This window comes from Mizuhopecten yessoensis, unplaced genomic scaffold, assembly GCF_002113885.1.
Source record: "Mizuhopecten yessoensis strain PY_sf001 unplaced genomic scaffold, ASM211388v2 scaffold2641, whole genome shotgun sequence".
Classification (NCBI taxonomy): domain Eukaryota; kingdom Metazoa; phylum Mollusca; class Bivalvia; order Pectinida; family Pectinidae; genus Mizuhopecten; species Mizuhopecten yessoensis.
This window is the reverse complement of record NW_018404647.1, coordinates 124,168-146,277: the sequence shown is the minus strand read 5'-3', so window position 1 is coordinate 146,277 and position 22,110 is coordinate 124,168. Positions and strand designations below refer to the sequence as shown.

Here is a 22,110-nt window from a genome sequence, read left to right as displayed (position 1 = left end):
TTAAAATTGATGGTATTGACCTAGTTACACTGCATCAAGTGGTTAAAACTGATGAGTTCTGTCACATTTGAAGTACTGTTAAATAAAATTTGTGTATAAAGGTTTAAACACAATATGTAATATTTGCATGTAATATACCAATTAAACTTGTTGCCCTAAAGAGGTTCTTAAGCGACCATACTCGTCATGTTAAAATGATGTTGATCATCCGAAACACTCAACAAAATTGTGGTAGAAAGGGGTCCTAGAACCCTTCATTGTTGTTCGTCATTCCTATCTTACTCTACAATATAACATTAACTAATTGAAAAAGAAAAAAAAAAACATGTTTTTGTTAAAATTTGAAAATTAATTAATTTTAAAACAGAGATTTCCAAACATTCTATTGTAACTTCACTGATAATCTGTGGTTTTAGGCTGTATTGTGTACTAAGACATTTCTGCCACAGTTAAAACTTCCCATCTTTTGTCCTCAGTAATGGGGGTGAATTTATCATTACACAAAAATATGTTTACAGCAAATTTACAATGTAAATGTTATTCCATGTGAAATGCAGAATTGCCACTGAGCAAATATAGATTGATCATCGAAGGGCAGAAGTTTAATTTGGCAGATTTTGTTGGCATATATTATTTTAGTACCGGAATCAATATGATGTAATGGGATGGAAAAATAAATGGTCTGTGTTATACCATGTCCCTGGTGCTTGGTTTTGTGTAGATTTAAGTCACATGTATCATTCCTCTGTGATATTTAAAATCAAGTTACTTATTTGTAGATATTTTACTCTCATAATCTTTTTGTTTGTTTGTTTGTTTTGTTAACCATTGTTTTTAAGATGTATTGTTTTAAAAAAAAAAAAATAATGTCTGCCATCATTCTAATTTACATGGTTAAATCTTACCTTGTAAGAGTAAGAAAAGTTTAAACTAACTTGTTTTAATTTTTTTGTAACTTGTATGTTTTAAATATCCATTTGTCATGTTTTCATTATCATTTTCTTTAGGTTTTTTTGAAGAACTCCAGAACCACGGTGTGATTTTGTAATTTATTCAGTAAAATGTTTCCCTTGAATTGTAATTTATTACATTTATCTTAGTCATATTTTATTCTATTTTGTATCAGTGTTGTTTTAAACTGAATACTTTTTCTTAAATATCCAAGATTCAGAAAATTGTGCTTCCAGGTAAATTTCATATGTTGTATGTTTGCTATTTAAATTGTTTGTTTTTAAAATTACATGTTGTTGACATTACACATTACTGACATTACAATGTACTGACATTATATATTGATGACATTACATTGTTCTAACATTAAATATTAATAACAATACATTGTACTGACATTCCATATCACTGACATAAGATTGTATTGCCATTTCATTGTACTGACATTACATTGTACTGACATTATATGTTACTGACATTATACATTAATAACATTACATTGTACTGACATTATACATTAATAAAATTACAATGTACTGACATAATATATAAATAATATTACAATGTTCTAACATTATATATTAAAAACATTACAATGGACTGACACTATATATTAATAACATTACAATGTACTGACATTATACGTTAATAACATTACAATGTACTGACATAATATATTAATAATATTACAATGTTCTAACATTATATATTAATAACATTACATTGTACTGACATTATACATTAAAAACATTACAATGGACTGACACTATACATTAATAACATTACATTGTACTGACATTATATATTAATAACATTACATTGTACTGACATTATACGTTAATAACATTACAATGTTCTATCATTATATATTAATAACATTAATTACAATGTACTGACATTAGATTGTACTGACATTACATATTGATGACATTACAATGTACTGACATTAAATATTAATAACAATCCATTGTACTGACATTCCATATCACTGACATAAGATTGAACTGACATTATATGTTACTGACATTACATTGTACTGACATTATCTATTAATAACATTACAATGGACTGACATTAAATATTAATAACATTACATTGTACTGACATTATATGTTACTGACATAACAATGTTCTAACATTATATATCACTGACATTACAATGTTCTAACATTATATATCACTGACATTACAATGTTCTAACATTATATATCACTGACATTACAATGTTCTAACATTATATATCACTGACATAACAATGTTCTAACATTATATATCACTGACATAAGATTATACAGACATTATATACATTTTATGTTAATGACATTACAATATACGGACATGACTTGTTATTGACATTATATGTTGCTGACATTACAATATACGGACATGACTTGTTATTGACATTATATGTTACTGACGTTACAATATACGGACATGACTTGTTATTGACATTATATGTTGCTGACATTACAATATACGGACATGACTTGTTATTGACATTATATGTTGCTGACATTACAATATACGGACATGACTTGTTATTGACATTATATGTTGCTGACATTACAATATACGGACATGACTTGTTATTGACATTATATGTTACTGACATTACAATATACGGACATGTCTTGTTATTGACATTATATGTTACTGACATTACAATATACGAACATGACTTGTTATTGACATCAAATGTTACTGACATTACAATATACGGACGTGACTTGTTGTTGACATTATGTAATTTGCTTTACAGTTTATTAAAGTTCACAAATGTTCTGACATTTAACACGGTATTAACTTAACAGGATTTAACATTGCTAGCAGTGAGAACCATTGCTCAAAGGTCCAATCCATATCAATATGTAGAAATTTTCTCACTGCTTTAATATTACGGTATGTTGACATTGCAATGTACTAATATCATTTGTTAACATCACATGGTATTGACATTATATGTACTGATTTTAGGTGTTAACATAACGTGTTATCATCATCTTATGGTAATGACTTCACAGTGTTCTTACACTAGTCCATATCATTATATGATAAAGACATTACAATGTACTGACATAAGGTGTTAACCTTACGTTTGATTGACTTTACATGTAAGTACAGCCAATGTTATGCATTTGCATTTATATGGTAATGACTTAACATATGATATTACTACAGCCATAGCTCAAAGGTCCAATCTATATCTGTATGTAGACGTTTTCTTGCTGCTATAATATCACTTCGTGTTGATGCTAATTGTTACCAATAGGACATGCTAGTATGGTGTACGTTAATGTGATTGTAATATCATGTTATATCTAGAAGTATGATAAATGAATATTCATTGTAAATTAATGGTGATTATTGGAGGTACAGTGTATATCATAGTAGTCGAAGTATGGAAGGGTATTGCAATATATATTATATATTTGTGGTATAGTTGGAGCATTTGATGTTAAATTTCTTTTGCCTTAGAAAGAAATAATCTGGTTTGAGGTGACAGATCTTATTCATTGTATCTCGATGAAAGACAATCCGATAGTATTCAGTATGAATGAAGTTTTGATTTGTTATTCATGCTTTATTTTTTTCTTCTTTTCTTACTATCATTTTTGTGTGTAAATATGCTGTTTCCTATACAAATATAACAACAACATATATCATAGCTTTATAACTTGTCAGTTCCAATATACAGTTGTATTTTTGCTGATTGTGTATACTATACTCAGCTTTCATTTCCAAAATATACTTCAGACATGAAGGATGCATTTATGGGAAGCGCCTAGTTTGTTAGATAAAGGTACTTACAGCTTATCCAAAAATATTTAATACTTGTTAAGATGCAATAATGCTTTTTATTTAACCTTAATTTATTTAAATACAATAATGAGACAAGGTTTTATAAAATTATAACAATCACTGTTGTTTGCTCAGATGGTAGCATGGGGGATTTTTATTAGAATGAAACAAGAATATTTGGAGAAAACCTTTGTGTTCGGGCAGGTGACTTCATACCTTTCATGTTCGACCAGGGGATCTCGGCAAGCTGTCTTTGGTAAAACGTTAGGGCACTATCTACTGTGCAACCGAACACCCTTATGAAATGCTAAAATTTTACAGAACCCTGTTTCTAGGTTTTGGTTCATCATGTGTTGTGTTTTGGTATGTGTCGTTGCAGGTATTGTGACATTACATGTATAAAGGAGTACCATAAAATGGTTAATGAAACCAAATGTTTAGCACAACAATAAATCAAATTAATATTCAAATATTCATGCAGTTGTTTCTATATTTGTTAATACCTATTACGATTGCTACTTTAAACAACTTTAGATGCTAAACAATATGTAATATAATTGCCTTCTTATAAAAAATATATCTTCCGGTAGTTCTTTAATATACGTTCAAAGACACTTTGTATCTACATGATATACATTCAAAGACACTTTGTATCTGCCGTACCTGGTGTACCTATATATTTTCGTACATTGTACTCTACTACTGATGCATGGTATTTACTGTATGTGCTTTATTATACACCCTCATACACATGGTCTCTACCGTAGGTGTATACAAGTACTTTCAAATTCCGTTAAAAACCTGGCACAGTCATTCAATTTCACATTCACATATATCGATGATGTACTGTCTTTAAAAACTAGAAACCCATCGACCATGTCGATTGCATATACCATCCAGAGCTTGAAATCAATGACACTAAATATCTTAACTTACAACATCAACAGCAGGGACGGTTATACAGAGCTGTACAATTAGCGGGACTATTTCGATTTTCCGAGCATGTACTTTACCTTTCTTGATAGTAACATCCATGCACTCCAAGCTACGTTGTTTACATGTCGCAGTGTATTCACAATTTAAGAGCTTGCTCCAAATATCATAACACCAGGATAGGTATCGGCTACTGACCTTAAGACTTACACTAAAGGATGTCCAAAGATGAAGGTAGATGACGACTATGTACAACTTTAATGATCGCCACCATAATCTCGTTGAGAAATGTGGTATTTCTTTGTGTGATATGAAGGTCAGTGTTTTATATCATTTTCAATAGTGTACCTTGTCATTTTGTTATTACTGCCCCAGTTCCTATTATAAATACGTGGGATTACTTAGATTGTATATACATTTACATGGCGAGTGTCGTTGATGAAGCAGAGAACGCTTACCCTTTCGGAGTATCTGGTCTTATTCTCCGTGTACTTTTTAAGGGTCTTCATGTTAATCTCATAATTTGCCAAAATTTCATCGATTTCGAATTAAGGTTTTGTTGATACATCGCTATTCACTTAATTACCCTTTTTACAACATTAGACGCGTGTTATCTATACTATTATGTGTTTTTATATTTCGCACTACCACAGAAACAACATACAATACGCTGTGAAGACTAAAAATGGCTGATTTGCTCTTAATGACAGCTAGTTCCAAATTACTGGGCAGATTTCAACCAATGTTTGCATGTTCAGCCCATACGGATAAAATGTTATGCATATACAAAAGCTTATCCTTTTTGGGTTGAGAGGCAGGGCTGATTGGGAAAATTTGCTTTAAACGACTTCTTCTATATCTGTTGGTCAGACTATAACCGGATTTTGGTTTGCATCCTGAGCCAGCGGGGATCAAAAGTTATGCAATTAGATTGGCTATCATTCATAGGAGGCTCGCCTAAACTGCCAGGCAGATTTCAACCTCATTTCCAAAATAGCCATGTGAGTAGTTCCTAATGTCATCATCCAGGATATTCGATTAATTGACAAATGAAAAATACTGCCGATATTGACGGACTCCGACAACTATCAAACATCGTAAACAGATGATTTTATATAGCTGGTATACATGGAGGTAACCCTGTGCATATCACATGGGTTTACGTTTATCGGGATGAAATTTTAATAGCCACGTGCCACTCTAACTCTGAATTCGCGTCCACTGGTTTTCATATGGTTCGATTTTTTTACCAGTATACTCCATAATGAGACATGCCTTAGCCTTAGCTATCGTCGTCCTCATATATGTATGACCCTGGGTGTTGCAAGGATGTTAACCCCAAACAACATAAAAACTAAACCGTCGGGGGATAATTTACACAAGTGGTAATGGAACTTAACGATCCAACGATGAACAAGGATTTGTCATAGTTGTGTCGTTAAGCATATATAAATCAACTTGTTATATTCGCCAGTAACTCGATCATTAAGTCATATTACATTAGGACAGTTTTATAACCTTGGTTTCAACAGCACCAGCACATACGGGTGTGTACAGTCGGCATGGGTGGCCTTGTGTGATATATTTGAACAAAAAGGACTTGGGGAGAAAAAGCCGGAAATTTGATTATGATTGATACATTTATTTAGGAATGAGGTCATTTTAAATAACTCTGAGATCACATTTAGGTAATAAAATAAGTATTTTGAACTATAAAATGTAATGAGGAAATTACCATGAAAATTCACTTAGCGATATTAACATAACAAAAGTGTGCCAAACTTTTATCGTATGGTGACCGGTCAACTGAGTAATACACGGTACTTCCGTTTAATCAGTTATGTATAAAAAACAAAACAAAACAAAAAAGTATTTACACGTAAAGCTATAAATTGAGTCTTATTTCACAATTGTTTTATAACATTCAATACTTATTTTGTCGTATACAAATACCTGGAAATATGTTAATTACAAAAATGTACCCTTCTTCAAAATTGCTTATTTAAACTTTTTCGATGCATTTTCTCTTTATTCCAACAAACATGTTTGACAGAAATAATCAAGACTATTTGCTGCGTATAAACGTGTGTATATTCAACAATGTTTATAACTTCTTTACTGTACAGTCTTTGATTTAACTTTCTGCATTTCCTTTAAAATCGATATCATTCTTGTTTATTATAGTCAACATTGGCGGAATACATCTAAAACGAGGTCAACTAAATGTACGGAAGACATTGAAAATATAGCATTCGCCGTCATTATGCAAAAATAGAATAGACGCCATTAGAAAACGCGCGTTATACCTGGCTGCACAAGGTCGAACTGCTGAAGTCATAAGGTTTTGCGGTGTTTTTCAAGAGCCAGCTGTACGTTAAATATCGAGTGTTTTTCGCCTAGAGAACCCAGACAAAATGAAGATTCGTTTACAGAATGTCCTGTTTGTTTTCTGCATGCTTAAGGTGGTACATGCCAAATCGAGACACATACTATTTATAGTAGCAGACGACTTCGGTAAGTATATGTACATCAATGTTTGTATACCGAGTATTATGTATGTGTATACTCTAGTGTTACAATTGCTTGTGAATCACAACCTCAACCTACATATAGAGCTTTAAAATAGTACAACTCGTTAGTTAATGTGCCTGTGTATTCACAATGTAAACATGGCAGTTATATACAGAGTGTGGTATAGTTACACCCGGCTATATAGTTTACACTATGCTAGTTTGTATAAGTATATAGGGGTTCAGTGTCCCAACACACATGAATCAATATCAGTGCACACAATAAAAAGACGATTTTTTAAAATGTTTTTTTTCTGTAAGTGTGTTACACAGTGTATATGTTTATCCTGCTCCAGACTAATCGATATCCCTTCTTCAGCTCTGATGTACAAATGTGTAAGTCACGTGTTGTAGAACGTATGTCAATCACATATCTGTCCTATTTAGAAAGTATGTGTTGACAGCTCAAAACGTGAGATAGCTGTACCAGGTACAATGTTTGTATTCCAAGCTCCCGCTGTCTTGTGTACTTCAAATCACTTTAAAAGTATCGCGAAATATTAATTTTCGAGTTATAGCTAGAGGACTGACGACCATCTATTAAATTACCTCGCAAATTTCTATGCAAACATAATTGAATTGGGAACGTACATCGATGTTTTGTTCCTTTCGCGAATTCTTCTCTTATATGTGATTGAAGGAAGTAATCGCGAAAATAAGTACACGCGAAAACAAAGTGACGAACAGTAAACCGATAATAATTAAAGGTTTTTCTCAAGAAACAGTTTATCATAGTCTTAAATGAGTACATTGATTAGAGCTGTCTAAAATTGCCATAAATTGTCTATTCCAAATATGTGGAATTGGGTAATTATATCATTTATTTATAAACTTGTTACATCAATTAAATTATTACAAATAAAGCACAACAATAAAACCATGAAAACAAATCATTTTGATGAAAAACTGTACTCAATGTATCGTACATGTAACCTAGCTGTGCTATGATTTGTTTGGGGTCTAACGTCCTTGCAGCAACTGTAGTGATATGATGACGGGCAGCTACTCATTGGAGGACAGTAACTGGTTGTTTGTTAAACAGTCGTCAGACTGATGGCAGATCTCAAGACAAATTCGATACGAACTGTCTTCGAAGTTAATATAATTTCTGTCAAGACCAATCCAATTCATCGCGCCTGGAAGTCGTCAAAAGCAAGATACAACACTTGAATATATATTACGTACATTGCTGAGTTTCTGAATTATCTGTATTATCAAGTAACGAGTATAGTTGTCGATGATGATTGTGAATCTAAAGGCTAATACATTTTACACACAGTTTGTTAAAAATAATAGAAAATTGAGTAAAAGAAAACATATTTTTGGGGAATTGTGATTTCTATTGTTATAGTGGATGAGGACTCGATTTAGATGAATGCAATTAAAATGTTTTGAAAAAGAACAATGCGATTGTATATTACATTATAGTCTCTCTAAATAAAGCACATGTAGCGTGATAATCATAAAACATTGGCGAACATCGAAATGTACTTTTCCAGGTTGGAATGACGTAGGATTTCGTAACCCTAACATTTCGTCCCCCAACATTGACAAATTGGCTAAGGAGGGGGTCATACTGGATCGTGCTTATGTACAACCCGTGTGTTCGCCGTAAGTATTGTAGTGTGTGTGTTGTCTACACATGGGACATGTTCTCGTACTTTTGACATAATGTCTGTTTCCCAATCATGTTTTTAATTGATAACGTTTTAACTTTGTTGACATTATATTTGTCTCAATATTAACTACATGCTACTAAATACGTAACGATACAGATGATAAATGAGCTCTTAAACCGTTTAACATAGTGGTTTATGTTGTCCTGTTTCAGTTGTCAATTGCTTTATTCCGTCTTTGCGTATTGCAGAGTTATCTTCTCTTTGGAGCAGGTATTGATTGTTACGTCATTGGTTTGGGTGAGAAAATTACGTCGTTTTCTCAAAAATTGATGACGTTACTCTCACAAACAAGTGACGTAACAATCAATACCTGCTCCCAAGAGAAGATAACTCTGCAATATGCAAAGACGGATTAATGAATTTTAACTATGTTTCAAAACACAAGATTTGCATTGTTACCTTACCTTATATATGTCATACATTGTTAGTTTATATTTGAAGCTACCGATACATGTTTTATTATGTTAGCCACAAACATTTATCGGCCAACAGAAGTAACATAAAATCTCCTATTGTGGTTTTTCTTCTTTGAGTTTGGTTCAGAGATAAAGTTATGTCTTGTACATGGTTTGTTTACCAGTTATATTAATGTTTTAATTCCTAATTAACCCTTTATGGCATTGTAATGCTTGTTTATAGACATTGCAATGCTTGTTTATTGACATTATTCATATAAGATTTATAAGCATTTTTTATTTTGTAGATCACGAAGTGCTTTCATGACAGGGGTGTATCCTTTCAAAACTGGTCTGCAGGTGAGATTGTTTTGATGTTATATAATAATGATGAGAATTTATAATATATATTATAGAATACAGCATCACAATTTCTGTATCAGCGTAATCGTACTGCAATATTTTAGTTTCTATGAATACCATTAGCTTAATCGTGTCATGCAATCCAGGATAAAAAAACCTTATTAGATATAAATCTGAAAATATCACTACAGACAAAAAAAAGGTAATCAGAAATGATGTTTTGCCAAAAGTTATGCATGCATAACAGATACAAAATACGAAAACGGCAAAAAATATAAGCTTAGAAAATGTTTTTTAAGGTCTGGCAGGGTTAACTGAGGAATGAGCGGATACGTTTGATGTTTACAGCATTTGGTGATTTGGCCAGATCAAAAGGTGTGCTCACCAACCAATCTCACATTCCTGCCAAAACAGCTCAAGAAACTTGGTTATTCCACACATATGATAGGAAAGTAAGTGACTTCAAACAAACAAGTTTTGAAAAGTAAGAAATCGTTTCAGTAGATCATTGTCATACATAAAGTGTTATACGTACTACATAATTGTTTGAGGACCAATTAACAACTAGAACAGCACAGAAAATAAGCGTAAGAATCTTATGTTGATTATGAAATGTTTTTAGGGGGTCAATGTGTAGTAAAACTGACTGTGACAAAAACATAAACAACGTAATGACGTCATCAATTCACGTTGAAAGAGGTTAATGGCGGCTTTGGTACCGTCTGTTTGATGTTGTTAATTCCATATTAAACCCTATTTATATTTAAACGAGAAGCAAGCATTGGAAAATCGTTTGTGATGCTTTAATCTCAACATACCATGCTTTCATGTAAATCATGTTCTAATAGTTGATAATGGCATAAGTTGATTGATACAATACGTTAAACTTATCAGTGCAGTGCCCTAAAGTGTGAGACCTATGGACAGTGTTACATGTTGATTGACGTTGTAGATGGCACCTCGGGTTCTGTAAGTGGCAGTGTACACCTACCTACCGCGGGTTCGACACTTTTTACGGTTACTACACTAGCCACGAAGATTACTACAAAAAGACAAACGGTATGTATTAATAAATATGTTTTTGTTCAGTTTTCAATGGAATTAAAGCAGCAAAACATGTTTCAAAGGTCGATGACTGAAGTGTCGCAGAAATTTCAAGGTTTAATTTGTTTATAATATACAGATAAAAGTTTCAGTGGAATAGGTTTTTAACATTTACTTATTAATGCCATTTTCAATAATGTGTTTTAATGTTTCATTTTGTCTCAAATCAATACTTTGTGTCAGCATTATTTAACAAATTTTCTTTTTTAAATCGGAATTCGCATTTATCTAGAAAGGTCTTGGAAATTAATATATTCAACATCGTTATATGCTATTTGCGTTTCGTTTATCTTAATATCAGTAAAGGAAGATTTATTCATCTTTTTAGCCCACCATCATCTGATGGTGGGCTATTCAAATCACCCTGCGACCGTGGTCTGTCGTCCGTCCGTTGTCCGTCGTCCGTCGTCCGTCCGTAAACAATTATTTTTTATCGGTATTTCTCAAGAAGTACCAGAGGGATCTTTCTCCAATTTTATATGTAGGTTCCCCCCTTGGTCCTGAGATGTGCTGGGCAACTTTTGAGACTGATCGGATAAACAACATGGCTGACAGGCAGCCATCTTGGATTTTAATAGTGAAAGTTTGTTATCGTTATTTCTCAAGAAATACCAGAGGGATCTTTCGCAAATTTTATATGTAAGTTCCCCTTGGTCCTGAGCTGTGCTGGGCAACTTTTGAGACTGATCGGATAAACAAGGGGGCCGACAGGCAGCCATCTCGGATTTTGATATTGAATGTTTGTTATCGCTATTTCTCAAGAAATACCAGAGGGATCTTTCTCAAATTTTATATGTAGGTTCCCCCCTTGGTCCTGAGCTGTGCTGGGCAACTTTTGAGACTGATCAGATAAACAACATGGCCGACAGGCAGCCATCTTGGATTTTGATATGGAAAGTTTGTTATCGCTATTTCTCAAGAAGTACCAGAGGGGTCTTTCTCCAATTTTATATGTAGGTTCCCCTTGGTCCTAAGCTGTGCAGGGCAATTTTAGAGACTGATCGGATAAACAACATGGCTGACAGGCAGCCATCTTGGATTTTGATATTGAAAGTTTGTTATCGCTATTTCTCAAGAAATCCCAGAGGGATCTTTCTCAAATTTTATATGTAGGTGCCCCCCTTGGTCCTGAGCTGTGCTGGGCAACTTTTGAGACTGATCAGATAAACAACATGGCCGACAGGCAGCCATCTCGGATTTTGATATTGAAAGTTTGTTATCGCTATTTCTCAAGAAGTACCAGAGGGATCTTTCTCCAATTTTATATGTAGGTTCCCCTTGGGCCTGAGCTGTGCTGGGCAATTTTTGAGACTGATCGGATAAACAACATGGCCGACAGGCAGCCATCTTGGATTTTGATATTGAAAGTTTGTTATCGCTATTTCTCAAGAAGTACCAGAGGGATCTTTCTCAAATTTTATATGTAGGTTCCCCTTGGTCCTTAGCTGTGCAGGGCAACTTTTGAGATTGATCGGATAAACAACATGGCCGACAGGTAGCCATCTTGGATTTTGATAGTGTGGGTTTGTTACCGCTATTTCTCCGGAAGAACTAGAGGGATCTTTCTTAAATTTTATATGTAGGTTCCTATGGTCCTTAGCTGTGAAGGGCAACTTTTGAACCTGATCGGATAAACAACATGGCCGACAGGCAGCCATCTTGGATTTTGATAGTGAAAGTTTGTTATCGCTATTTCTCGGGAAGTACGGGAGGGATCTTTCTCAAATTTTAAATGTAGGTTCCCCTTGATCCCTCGTTGTGTATGTTATATTTTGAGACTGATCATAAAAACAAAATGGATTAAAAGAAGAACTAAACAGATCTTTCTCATATTGCAATGATCGATTCTATTTCTTTCACATTAAGTACTGTACTAGTAAATATGTGAAATGACAAACTCACTTTGAAGGTTGGCTTTCATACACATCAGTATTAAGTTTAGATCAAAAGTTACCTCAAGGTGCATTTACTGTTAATATGACTCGATCAAACAGATTAGAGGAAAGAAGAGAAAAGATCGAACTGACAAAGAACTAATGAAGATGGTACAAAGGTGGGCGCCAAGATCCCTCTGGGATCTCTTGTTAAGACCACACGTCCACAGCAACTAATAAGAACTTGGATACGTTTTAATGTATATGAAATAAATTAAGAATCATTCGTCCTCATCAAATTTTAGTTCGTGACGGAAATCTTGGCTTCGACTTCAGAAATAACATGGAAACTGAAAAAAGAGCCATAGGCGATTACTCAACGGTATGTTTATTGTGTTTTAAAAATCAATAACATTCAATCCATTAATGACGACTGTTTTAATTGAAATAAGTTATACTACCGGCTGTACAAATGTGAATCATACATCACTGGAGATTCACAGTTAAAGGGAAACATAAATAAAAAGATAATCCCCAGTAACGTTTTTCAGAAACAATGGCATCCATAAAAAGAACAATTATAGGTGAAAGTATGAAATTAAATTAATGTCACGCATATGACTCTATCTGTGTCACGATAATGTATTTGTCCCAAAATAAACACATACTGTCCGTGATGTCAGATAACAACATGAGTATGCAGTGGACTGTGTATACAGGAGATCTCAATAAATAAGTGATTACATTAATAATTGTCACTACTCTGAAATTATTTCAGTTTCAATATACTGCTCGAGCATTGGAGGTGATAGGACAACACAACAAAAGTCAGCCCTTCTTCATGTATATGCCTCTGCAGTCTGTTCACTCACCGATCGAGGTAATTAAAACCTAGAAGGCATACTGCTACATAGAGTGATCTACCACGTTTATTTGTCCTTACTGTTTTTAACCTTCATGATATATGTATATTAACATTTCTCAACTGCAAATAAATGCTAAGTTATTTTTTTAAAACAGACAGAAATCGAAAACTTATTTTGCGATCTTTCGAAAACGTCCCTTTGTCAAGGGAAGAGTGTAAATGACCGGTGTCTCGACTCTAAACCACTGAAAGCAACTCACTTGGCCACAGTGTGCCGAATCAGTAAAGTCAATAACGAGGCTTTTCGCCAAATAGCAATATAAAACTAAGTTTTCATTCCTAATTTTGAACGGCCATAGTATATATATCACGAAATTCGTTTCTCGTCTTTTTAGGAAAAGATATTATAAAGGATTACATCACATTTATATGATTTGAGTTAATTATGTTCCTGGTTTCAAAGAAAGATTTCAGAAAAAAACAACTTAAGAAACAAGTGGTAAAACTTCATGAAATGATCAGTAGATAGAACTAGCAAGTTAAACGTTAGTAATTTAAAGATACATATTGGGACCTATATAGATTTTCATTGTAAGCGAAGTCATTATGTTGTGTATACCAAAGAGATAATGTACTTATGATGACGTAATTGACTTTCAGGTACCAATTGAGTACGAGAATATGTACAAAAACATACGTAATGAAGGAAGAAGAAAATTTTCTGGTGAGACAATATTTTCGTATATTGTGATATCAAGTTCAGACCAATACGATATCAGAAATGTATACTGTTTAGTGTACTTATCGGATAAGTTAAGTATTTCATTGTATTCCAACAAAGAGTAGTCGATATAATAACTATGCTGCGAACATCCTTTCACACAAAGTTCAACACTAACTGTTTGTAATATTTATTTTCATTTATGAGAAAGTTAGTGACGAACCAAATGAACTATTATTTACATTGTATTTGATAAAGTCACAACGAAATCCTATGCTTTAGCAAGTCTAAAAGCTTCTGATTACGGCAAAAAACTAGTATTTGAATACACGAACTGTCCTGAATTATCAGAAAGAATGATTAATCCCTCCCCTCCATCGTTTTTTTATGCCTCTTTTTTTCGAAACGGTAATATGTTATTTATCACAGATATGAAACATGTATGACGATTAAGAATACACTCAACAAGAATAGCACATGAATTAACGTGTTAGATGATAAAATATTTTCGACAAAAAATATTTACTTTCATCGTTTTCTGTAGGCATGGTTACAGCAATGGATGACGTCATAGGTAACGTGACAAATGCTCTCAAGGTGCATGGCATGTACGACGATACACTGATTGTGTTTACATCGGACGTAAGTCCATATGTTTTTATGTATAAAATGCACCGACATGAAAATATTGAACATCTTAAAAAAACAAGTTGCTGACACTTCAAATTGACTGCAAGAGGCTTACATGTGTACCTGCGTATTGCTAAAGTATTTTCTGACATTTGTCAAATATTACAGATGCCTTTTACTCTAACCAATTAGTGTGGCGACCTATAATCAGTTCTGGAAAACATATGATTTTAATAATTAGGGCACCGTATCGGAGATACGGGTGCCCTAAAGTAATCACTCTGTCTGTCTGTCTGTCTGTCCGTCCACAAATTTTGTTCCTGGCTGATATCTTTAGTATTTATTGACTGATGTACATGAAACTTGGTCAAGATGTTCAGTTTATAAAAAAACACACTGAGGTAAAAAGTCAAGGTCAAAGGTCAAGGTCATAAGGTTCAAAGATCAAGGTCAAATTTTACATCTTTTCACTGATGAACATTTTGTTATGATATTATGAAGCAAAGTTGATCAGAATTAAACAAGGATTCAACTGACCAAAGGTCAAGGTCATCGGGTTAGGGGGTCAAGGTCAAATTTTGTAGCTTTTCACTAGTGAACATTTCGCTATGACATTATGAAGCAAAGTTGTTCGGAATTAAACAAAGAGACACACTGAGGTAAAAAGTTTAGGTCAAAGGTCAGATCATGAAATTCAAAGGTCAAGGTCAAATTTTGCATCTTTTTACTGATGAACATTTTGTTATGACATGATGAAGCAAAGTTGATCAGAATTAATCAACGAGTCAACTGACCAAAGGTCAAGGTCATTGGGTCAAAGGTCAATGTTAAATTTTGTATCTTTTCACTGGTGAACATTTCACTATGACACTTTGAAGCAATGTTGCTCAGAATTTAACAAGGAGTCAATTGACCAAAGGTCAAGGTGACTTGGTCAAAGGTCAAGGTTAACATTTTGTACCTTTTCCCTGATGAACATTTTATTATGACATTATGAAGCAATGTTGTTCAGAACTTAACACAAAATCAACTGACCTTAGTTCAAGGTTACTGGGTCCAAAGGGTCAAGGTGAAGTTTTGTATTTTCCACTGATGAACATTTTGTTATGATATTAAGAAGCAAAGTTGGTCGGAATTAAAGAATAAGTCAACTGACCAAAGATCAGGGTAACTGGGTTAATGGTTAAGGTCATTTGGGTCGAAAGGTCAAAGACAAAGTGGATCTCTGACTTTGATCCTGGCTCTTGATGTAGAAGGTATATAAGGTGAAATTAAACAAATTAAAGCAAACAAATGAGTATTGCACCGGTAATTACATTTCTGTTAGCCCAGCAAGTATGGAGGTGGAAGGAAACACATCACATCATAGTACATGTAAAATGGGTATTTTGCTTCCTTGCGATTCTTTTTGTCAAATGTCAAACGTCAAGCTCAGCTATATGGGCAGATTGCTTCTTGATGATTATGGGGGATATAATTGCCGCAAGACGGGGCCCTTACTGACCTGTCAGCGTTCTAGTTCCTCCAGTTATTTAATGAAAGGTCAACAAAGCTTGACCTCTGATTCCAAGTGGCCATATCCTTCACATCGCAGAGTAACGTGACAAAAAGAAGAGAAATACAAATGATTTGAATTAAGTAGTTTCAAGTTTACATTTCATATATGAAATCAATTTTGTAGCTCGAGTTTTTAATGACAAAATATTTAAAATATGACTATATCTATACCCTATACCATAGGATGAGATAGATTACGACACATAAATATTTTGCTCTTTTATAACTTTGTAAGATTCCAGTAGGATTTTGTTGCTCAATATTGCTACATGTCCGTTTGGATTCTGTTGTGGGATTAAACAAATATTAACATTCGTTGGACGGGTATTTCAATGTCGTCTATCAAAAGCGTTTGACTGCAACTTCAGCATACTTTTATGTTTTATTTTGTTCTAGAATGGCGGTTGGCCCACCGAGTTTGGTAACAATTTCCCACTGCGAGGCTCCAAGATAACGATATACGAAGGCGGTACCAGGGCGACGTCATTCGTACACGGTGACGGCCTCCAGAAGACGGGATACACGTATGAAGGGTATATAACTAATGACATCTATTACAGGATTTGCTGTATATTACATAGCTGTTGTAAGTATTCATAGCTGTGTAATATGTAGAAAGTGTACGTTTTAGCAACTTTTTAACAAGTTTTGTGTTAACATTACCACATGACCGATCCAAAAATACTAGGGAGCAATAATCCGGCATTTTCATTAAATATTTTCTAGAATTTATATTCAATTAATGTCAGGCTTGAAAATATGAATGTACTTATTTGTGAAGAATGTATCATTAAGCTATGTCATAAAGATTGGTTCTTGCCGATTTTCAGAATGTTCTTAATTTCTATCAATATCCAAAATGAAAAACAAATGAAAGATAAGTAGAAGATAAATATGGTAAGTTCTATGACCCCACTATTTTTTGAAAATAGACCCGTCCTCAAGGTTGAGATACACAGTTGCATTTCAAGTTGTACTGTTCCTGAAATGTTCAGCCCAATTTAATGCAAAAGAGGATACTAATGCCTATATTACAAATAATAACCCATTTAAATGTTTTTCATTGTTACATAAATACAAATTATAGCCGTTAATATATTGGTAATGTTATTGCATTTCAGGATGATTCACGCTGTTGACTGGAGTCCAACGTTAGTAGCAGCTGCTGGGGGAGTGCCTGGTAACGTACCCGACCTGTTGTGATGCTTAAACGTCTTTTCATGCCACTATACGTGTCCTTAATTTCATGTAGGAATGTCCACTCTCGTCTGTCATATGGTGTAGTATAGGCTACGTTAAGTACACCATGGTGTCTTAAATTGTCTCTTAAAACTATTTTACGCAACGCACGAAGTAGAGCGAGTCATTAAGCTGACCGTTGCCTGCCGTACACATGCATGTATGTCAAACAGGTTAAATCTTTGCTTTTAAGCCAGCTATGGATTAAGTACGGCAACCAATGTTACGTAACTTCCAATGCATGAACGATTTGATAAATACAGCGTGTTTTACAGCATTTTGTAACACCGACTTTCACGTCGACCTCTTGTCTAAGTAAAGTGTTTGCGTTTAGTTCAGTTATTGACGAAGTACTGCAGCTAGGGTATTGCAATTTAAAATACTCTCGAGAGTTTATCGAAGCCCTGGTTAGATTGCTATTTGCTCAATCTGTTCTATAGACGGACGTTTTTTAATTTATTTGTTCAACACGAAATCGGCTGAAATAAATATTTCCTTGTAACTTCAGAAAAGGACATTGATGGCATTAACCAGTGGGACAATATCCGGACTGGTGGTCCGTCTGACCGGACGGAGTTTATCTACAACCTGGACGACCTAGCTCCGTATGAGACAGGCCATGCAGCAATTCGGTGAGAAGCTCTGTTAGAGATTTATTAGTCAAAATATGTATCAGTCTATTGTTGTCATGGCTGTAGACGACTATTGTGCTGTTTAAGCAGGAGCCAAACTGTTTGCTATGTAAGATTGGTTGATTGTTCATTTGATAGCATTAGGTTTAAATTAACCAGTAAACAAGTCAGACATTTTCTTTTTAAATCATGTAAATTGCTCATGATACTAAATATTTCAGTTGATTAGTGATGGCTTTTTATGTTAAGTACAAATGTACGAAAATAGAAGATATTGGTGTCGCATGTTAGGATACGCTGAAATGCACATAGATCGCATACAACTGTTCAAACCCAGGTAAGATGTGTTCATTATATAATTCGGTGCACTCTAGCCTGTGTAAGGTTTATATGACATGCAAACGATACCTGAGTGTATGCACTCTAAGTAAACAATTGATTATCATTTTATAATTTGCTATTTTTTTGACAGTATGGGAGATTATAAGCTGATTGTTGGCTACCCCGGTCTGTATCCAGGCTGGTATCCTCCTCCCACATACAAGGGTGACGTCCATGTCAAAGAAACACCCTACGATGGCAGTCAGGATAATACAACACAGCTGTTCAATCTTAAAGGTGACATTTGCTACATACTTTTCGATATTTTTTAAATTACACCTAATTCAATAACCATGCAAAATGCTTAACGTGTTATGTCTTCGCATTTACCAATGTTAATTTACAAACATATTCTTACCATGTTACATGCTCTTTGAAAACATGAGTATGTAATTTATTGATCATTTTATAAAACGTATATCTTTCATACTGTAATAAATATCAAAAATGATATCTGTCATAGAGTGAAGAAATGATAGTTGGTATTGATCGATCAGAACGGTACTTTCCATTCAGTGCTTTCAAAACAGAAGATTTTCTTTTTGACTAGATATAAAGTGATGATAGAAAAAGCGTTGGTTTGTTACATCTTTGATGCCTACATACCGATTTTTACCGAACAACACCATTGATAAAATTTTAAGCAAATCTGACCAGGTTATAGCAAAAAACAACAGCATTATGGTAAGTAGCCCATTCAAAATAGTGCGCGGTCTATTTACCAAACACGAGGTCATCATGTGTTAAATACATTTCATAAATCATTATTATATTCTTTCTCCTGAAAAGTTGTAACCATAAGCAAATATCCGGAAATAATATTGTCTCTGATCTGACAATACATTACATTGTAATCCGTCACATATATTACAAAACCCCATGTTATATTAAGATTTGTTTTTGAAAAAAAGAAGTTTCCATTTCAATTGCATACTGTTGACAATTTTAATAAATACAATAAAGTAACCATGTATCTCGTTTACACTTATTACAACCCTGTAATAACCGGTATTTAAATATTGTCGAAAATTCTTTATCTTAATAAAATAATTGTCTTAATGCTGTAGTTTCAATTGACGTGTTTTTGGTAACAGATGATCCAAACGAACATATTGATCTATCGAACAAACTGCCGGACGTTGTTGAGAAACTTCGGACGAGGATGGAGGAGTACCACAAACAGATGGTCCCGGCTAACTACCCAGCAGCAACGTCAGCGGCCAACCCTAAGAACTATAATGGATTTTGGACTCCAGGATGGTGCTGACATTGATTTATAGTTTATGTACTTTCTGATATATTTTATATCGTAAAGAGGTAATAGCGTTAACAGTGTTCATGAATTATTGATATGATTCGTTGTGGTCCGATAAGTCTACGATGCTATGAATGACCTCTGAAACAGTATATTTAATACACGTAAGAGGAGCAGTGTTTGATAATACATACTCGTAACATAACTACAACGGATATATCACTAAGAAGGAACCAGGACTTATGCGACGAGGATAAATATATACATTTTATGTGGCGTTTTTGACAGTTGGCGAAGTACAAAGGCTAACAGATATATTATTTATTTACATTTCTGTCAACATTGTCATTGTAAACTCGTAACTTTAAAAGGATAGCTGGACCATACTGGAAAAAATATTTACGTTTTGCGTTTTTTGATAAATAGAAATATTGACGATTAGCTAAACCTATATAAGGCGAATTTACGTATACTACTTTGTATAATATCCTAATAATGCCCAAAAGTATTTACACCGTCTGCATCAAATGTCTACAAGACTTTGATTAGATTATCAAAGATGTATTTGCCAAACGTTTAATATCCTTGCTATACGGTAATGGCTGATATGTAAAATTGTTTTTTTATCCATTAGTGTTTTAATTATATTACATGTACAGTGCAATATAAATCTCTAAAGTAATTTACTGAAAAATGCATCATGTTAGCCATTGGAAAGTTTGGTGGTTTCCCAAGACATTTTTGATTTCTTGATGTTTGTCTATGTATTTCATTAAATTTTACATTTTTGTTGAACTTTGCTGAAGCCAGTCGTTGTGTTATTGTGATAAACATTTGAAATAACTCGTTTACAGAATACAAATTTACACCACACTGATGGTTGAATTAATCTCACGAAAAGTATTAAAGCTGTAAAAATGCATTAAATAGGAATTTTAGTGACCTTTAATAACTCGCTGCAAATCGTTCATTACCCATTAGTTTTTTTGAAAAGAGTGCAAACTACAACATAAAAACAACGAATAACAGTCTTACTGTCGAAGACGTTAATACCAAATGGTCACGGCAAGTTTGTTATCAGCAGTAAGTGTATACATTGTCTAGAACCTAATGTATGTGTATCCATAGGTAGGAGATGATTCCAACAGATGACCAGGATCTGCGTATACTAGACTAGTTGGCATTTTTGCTGATGTTTTTCATTTGATATTTGTTTGGCCGTTATGTGCATTATTTTGTTCTTGTTTATTAAGTAGACTTTTCTCTAAGAGCGTTACTTCTATACAACGAACTATGCAATGGGATACAGCAGGCGTATTCTTTCCCCAGGGGAATGTTATAGTTTATCATCTAAATAGATGTCACTGTGTATCATATATGCCCGGGAGTTTTGCGATTTTTATGGTTGCTGTAATAGAGCTTGTCCAACAAATGTTTTGAATTAAGTCAATGAAACAGTAAAATATTACCAAATCCAGTGGGTACACTTTAGATCGTCCTTTTGTCATTTTCCTACTGCATGTATAATTGTTTTTTGTAGAAGGACAAATGACAAATCTACAAATCTGTTTCAAGTTTGAAATAAGAAATGTTTGTTTTGCTAATGGAATAACAAAATCGCTATCATATATATCTATATATATATCGCGATTTTCAGTTGTCATTGTAACTTTTTAAAACTGATTTGGTAACAAACATATGTTCTCTTACTTTTGGGTTTATATTTTTCATTAATGATGTGTTTAAAATAAAAATTGACATACAATACATTGCTACGTTCTTTATTATTTAATCGTAAAATCATACTAATGCAGCTGACATGTATTTACTGTAGAAATGGTGACATGGAAAACAGTATATGTAATTGTTATGTATAGTATGGTGGGCACATATGTAACGTTGAAAACATACAAAGGCGACCACATATGAGACGATATCGTAACGAGTTACATCAACAAAGTGACCAAAGAAACACCAGATGAACTCTTGACAATCCGGAGGTGAATCCAAGTGCTCCAGAAATGAATCGTTCAAGCTCGACGTTTGACTCCCACTCTCATCAAATCTAGGAAAGTACGTCACCAGTAGTTTAAGGTACAGTGACAAGGTCTGTATTTTTAGGGGAGATGACACTAACAAAGTTACATAAGGGGTTGTGAAAA

General features: G+C 33.8%; 1 protein-coding gene across 1 annotated transcript; it reads left to right on the top strand.

Moving 5' to 3' along the window:
- The first annotated feature begins 6,921 nt into the window (after positions 1–6,921).
- LOC110446205 (arylsulfatase B-like) lies at positions 6,922–21,705 on the top strand. The gene is made up of 14 exons (XM_021491240.1): positions 6,922–7,197; positions 8,753–8,864; positions 9,636–9,687; positions 10,039–10,142; positions 10,643–10,749; positions 12,974–13,050; positions 13,447–13,548; positions 14,194–14,257; positions 14,799–14,896; positions 16,838–16,974; positions 17,563–17,621; positions 18,189–18,312; positions 18,785–18,930; positions 19,788–21,705. The coding sequence occupies exons 1-14, from the start codon at positions 7,098–7,100 to the stop codon at positions 19,958–19,960; spliced, it is 1,455 nt and encodes a 484-aa protein (XP_021346915.1). The 5' UTR covers positions 6,922–7,097; the 3' UTR covers positions 19,961–21,705.
- The last annotated feature ends 405 nt before the right edge of the window (positions 21,706–22,110 follow it).

Excerpts from the sequence above, each read along its gene's own strand:
- LOC110446205 (XM_021491240.1), top strand. The coding sequence starts at position 7,098 with ATGAAGATTCGTTTACAGAATGTCCTGTTTGTTTTCTGCATGCTTAAG. Across the intron at positions 10,750-12,973 it reads TTACTACAAAAAGACAAACG|TTCGTGACGGAAATCTTGGC; the intron begins GTATGTATTAAT and ends ATCAAATTTTAG. Across the intron at positions 18,313-18,784 it reads ACAGGCCATGCAGCAATTCG|TATGGGAGATTATAAGCTGA; the intron begins GTGAGAAGCTCT and ends TTTTTTTGACAG.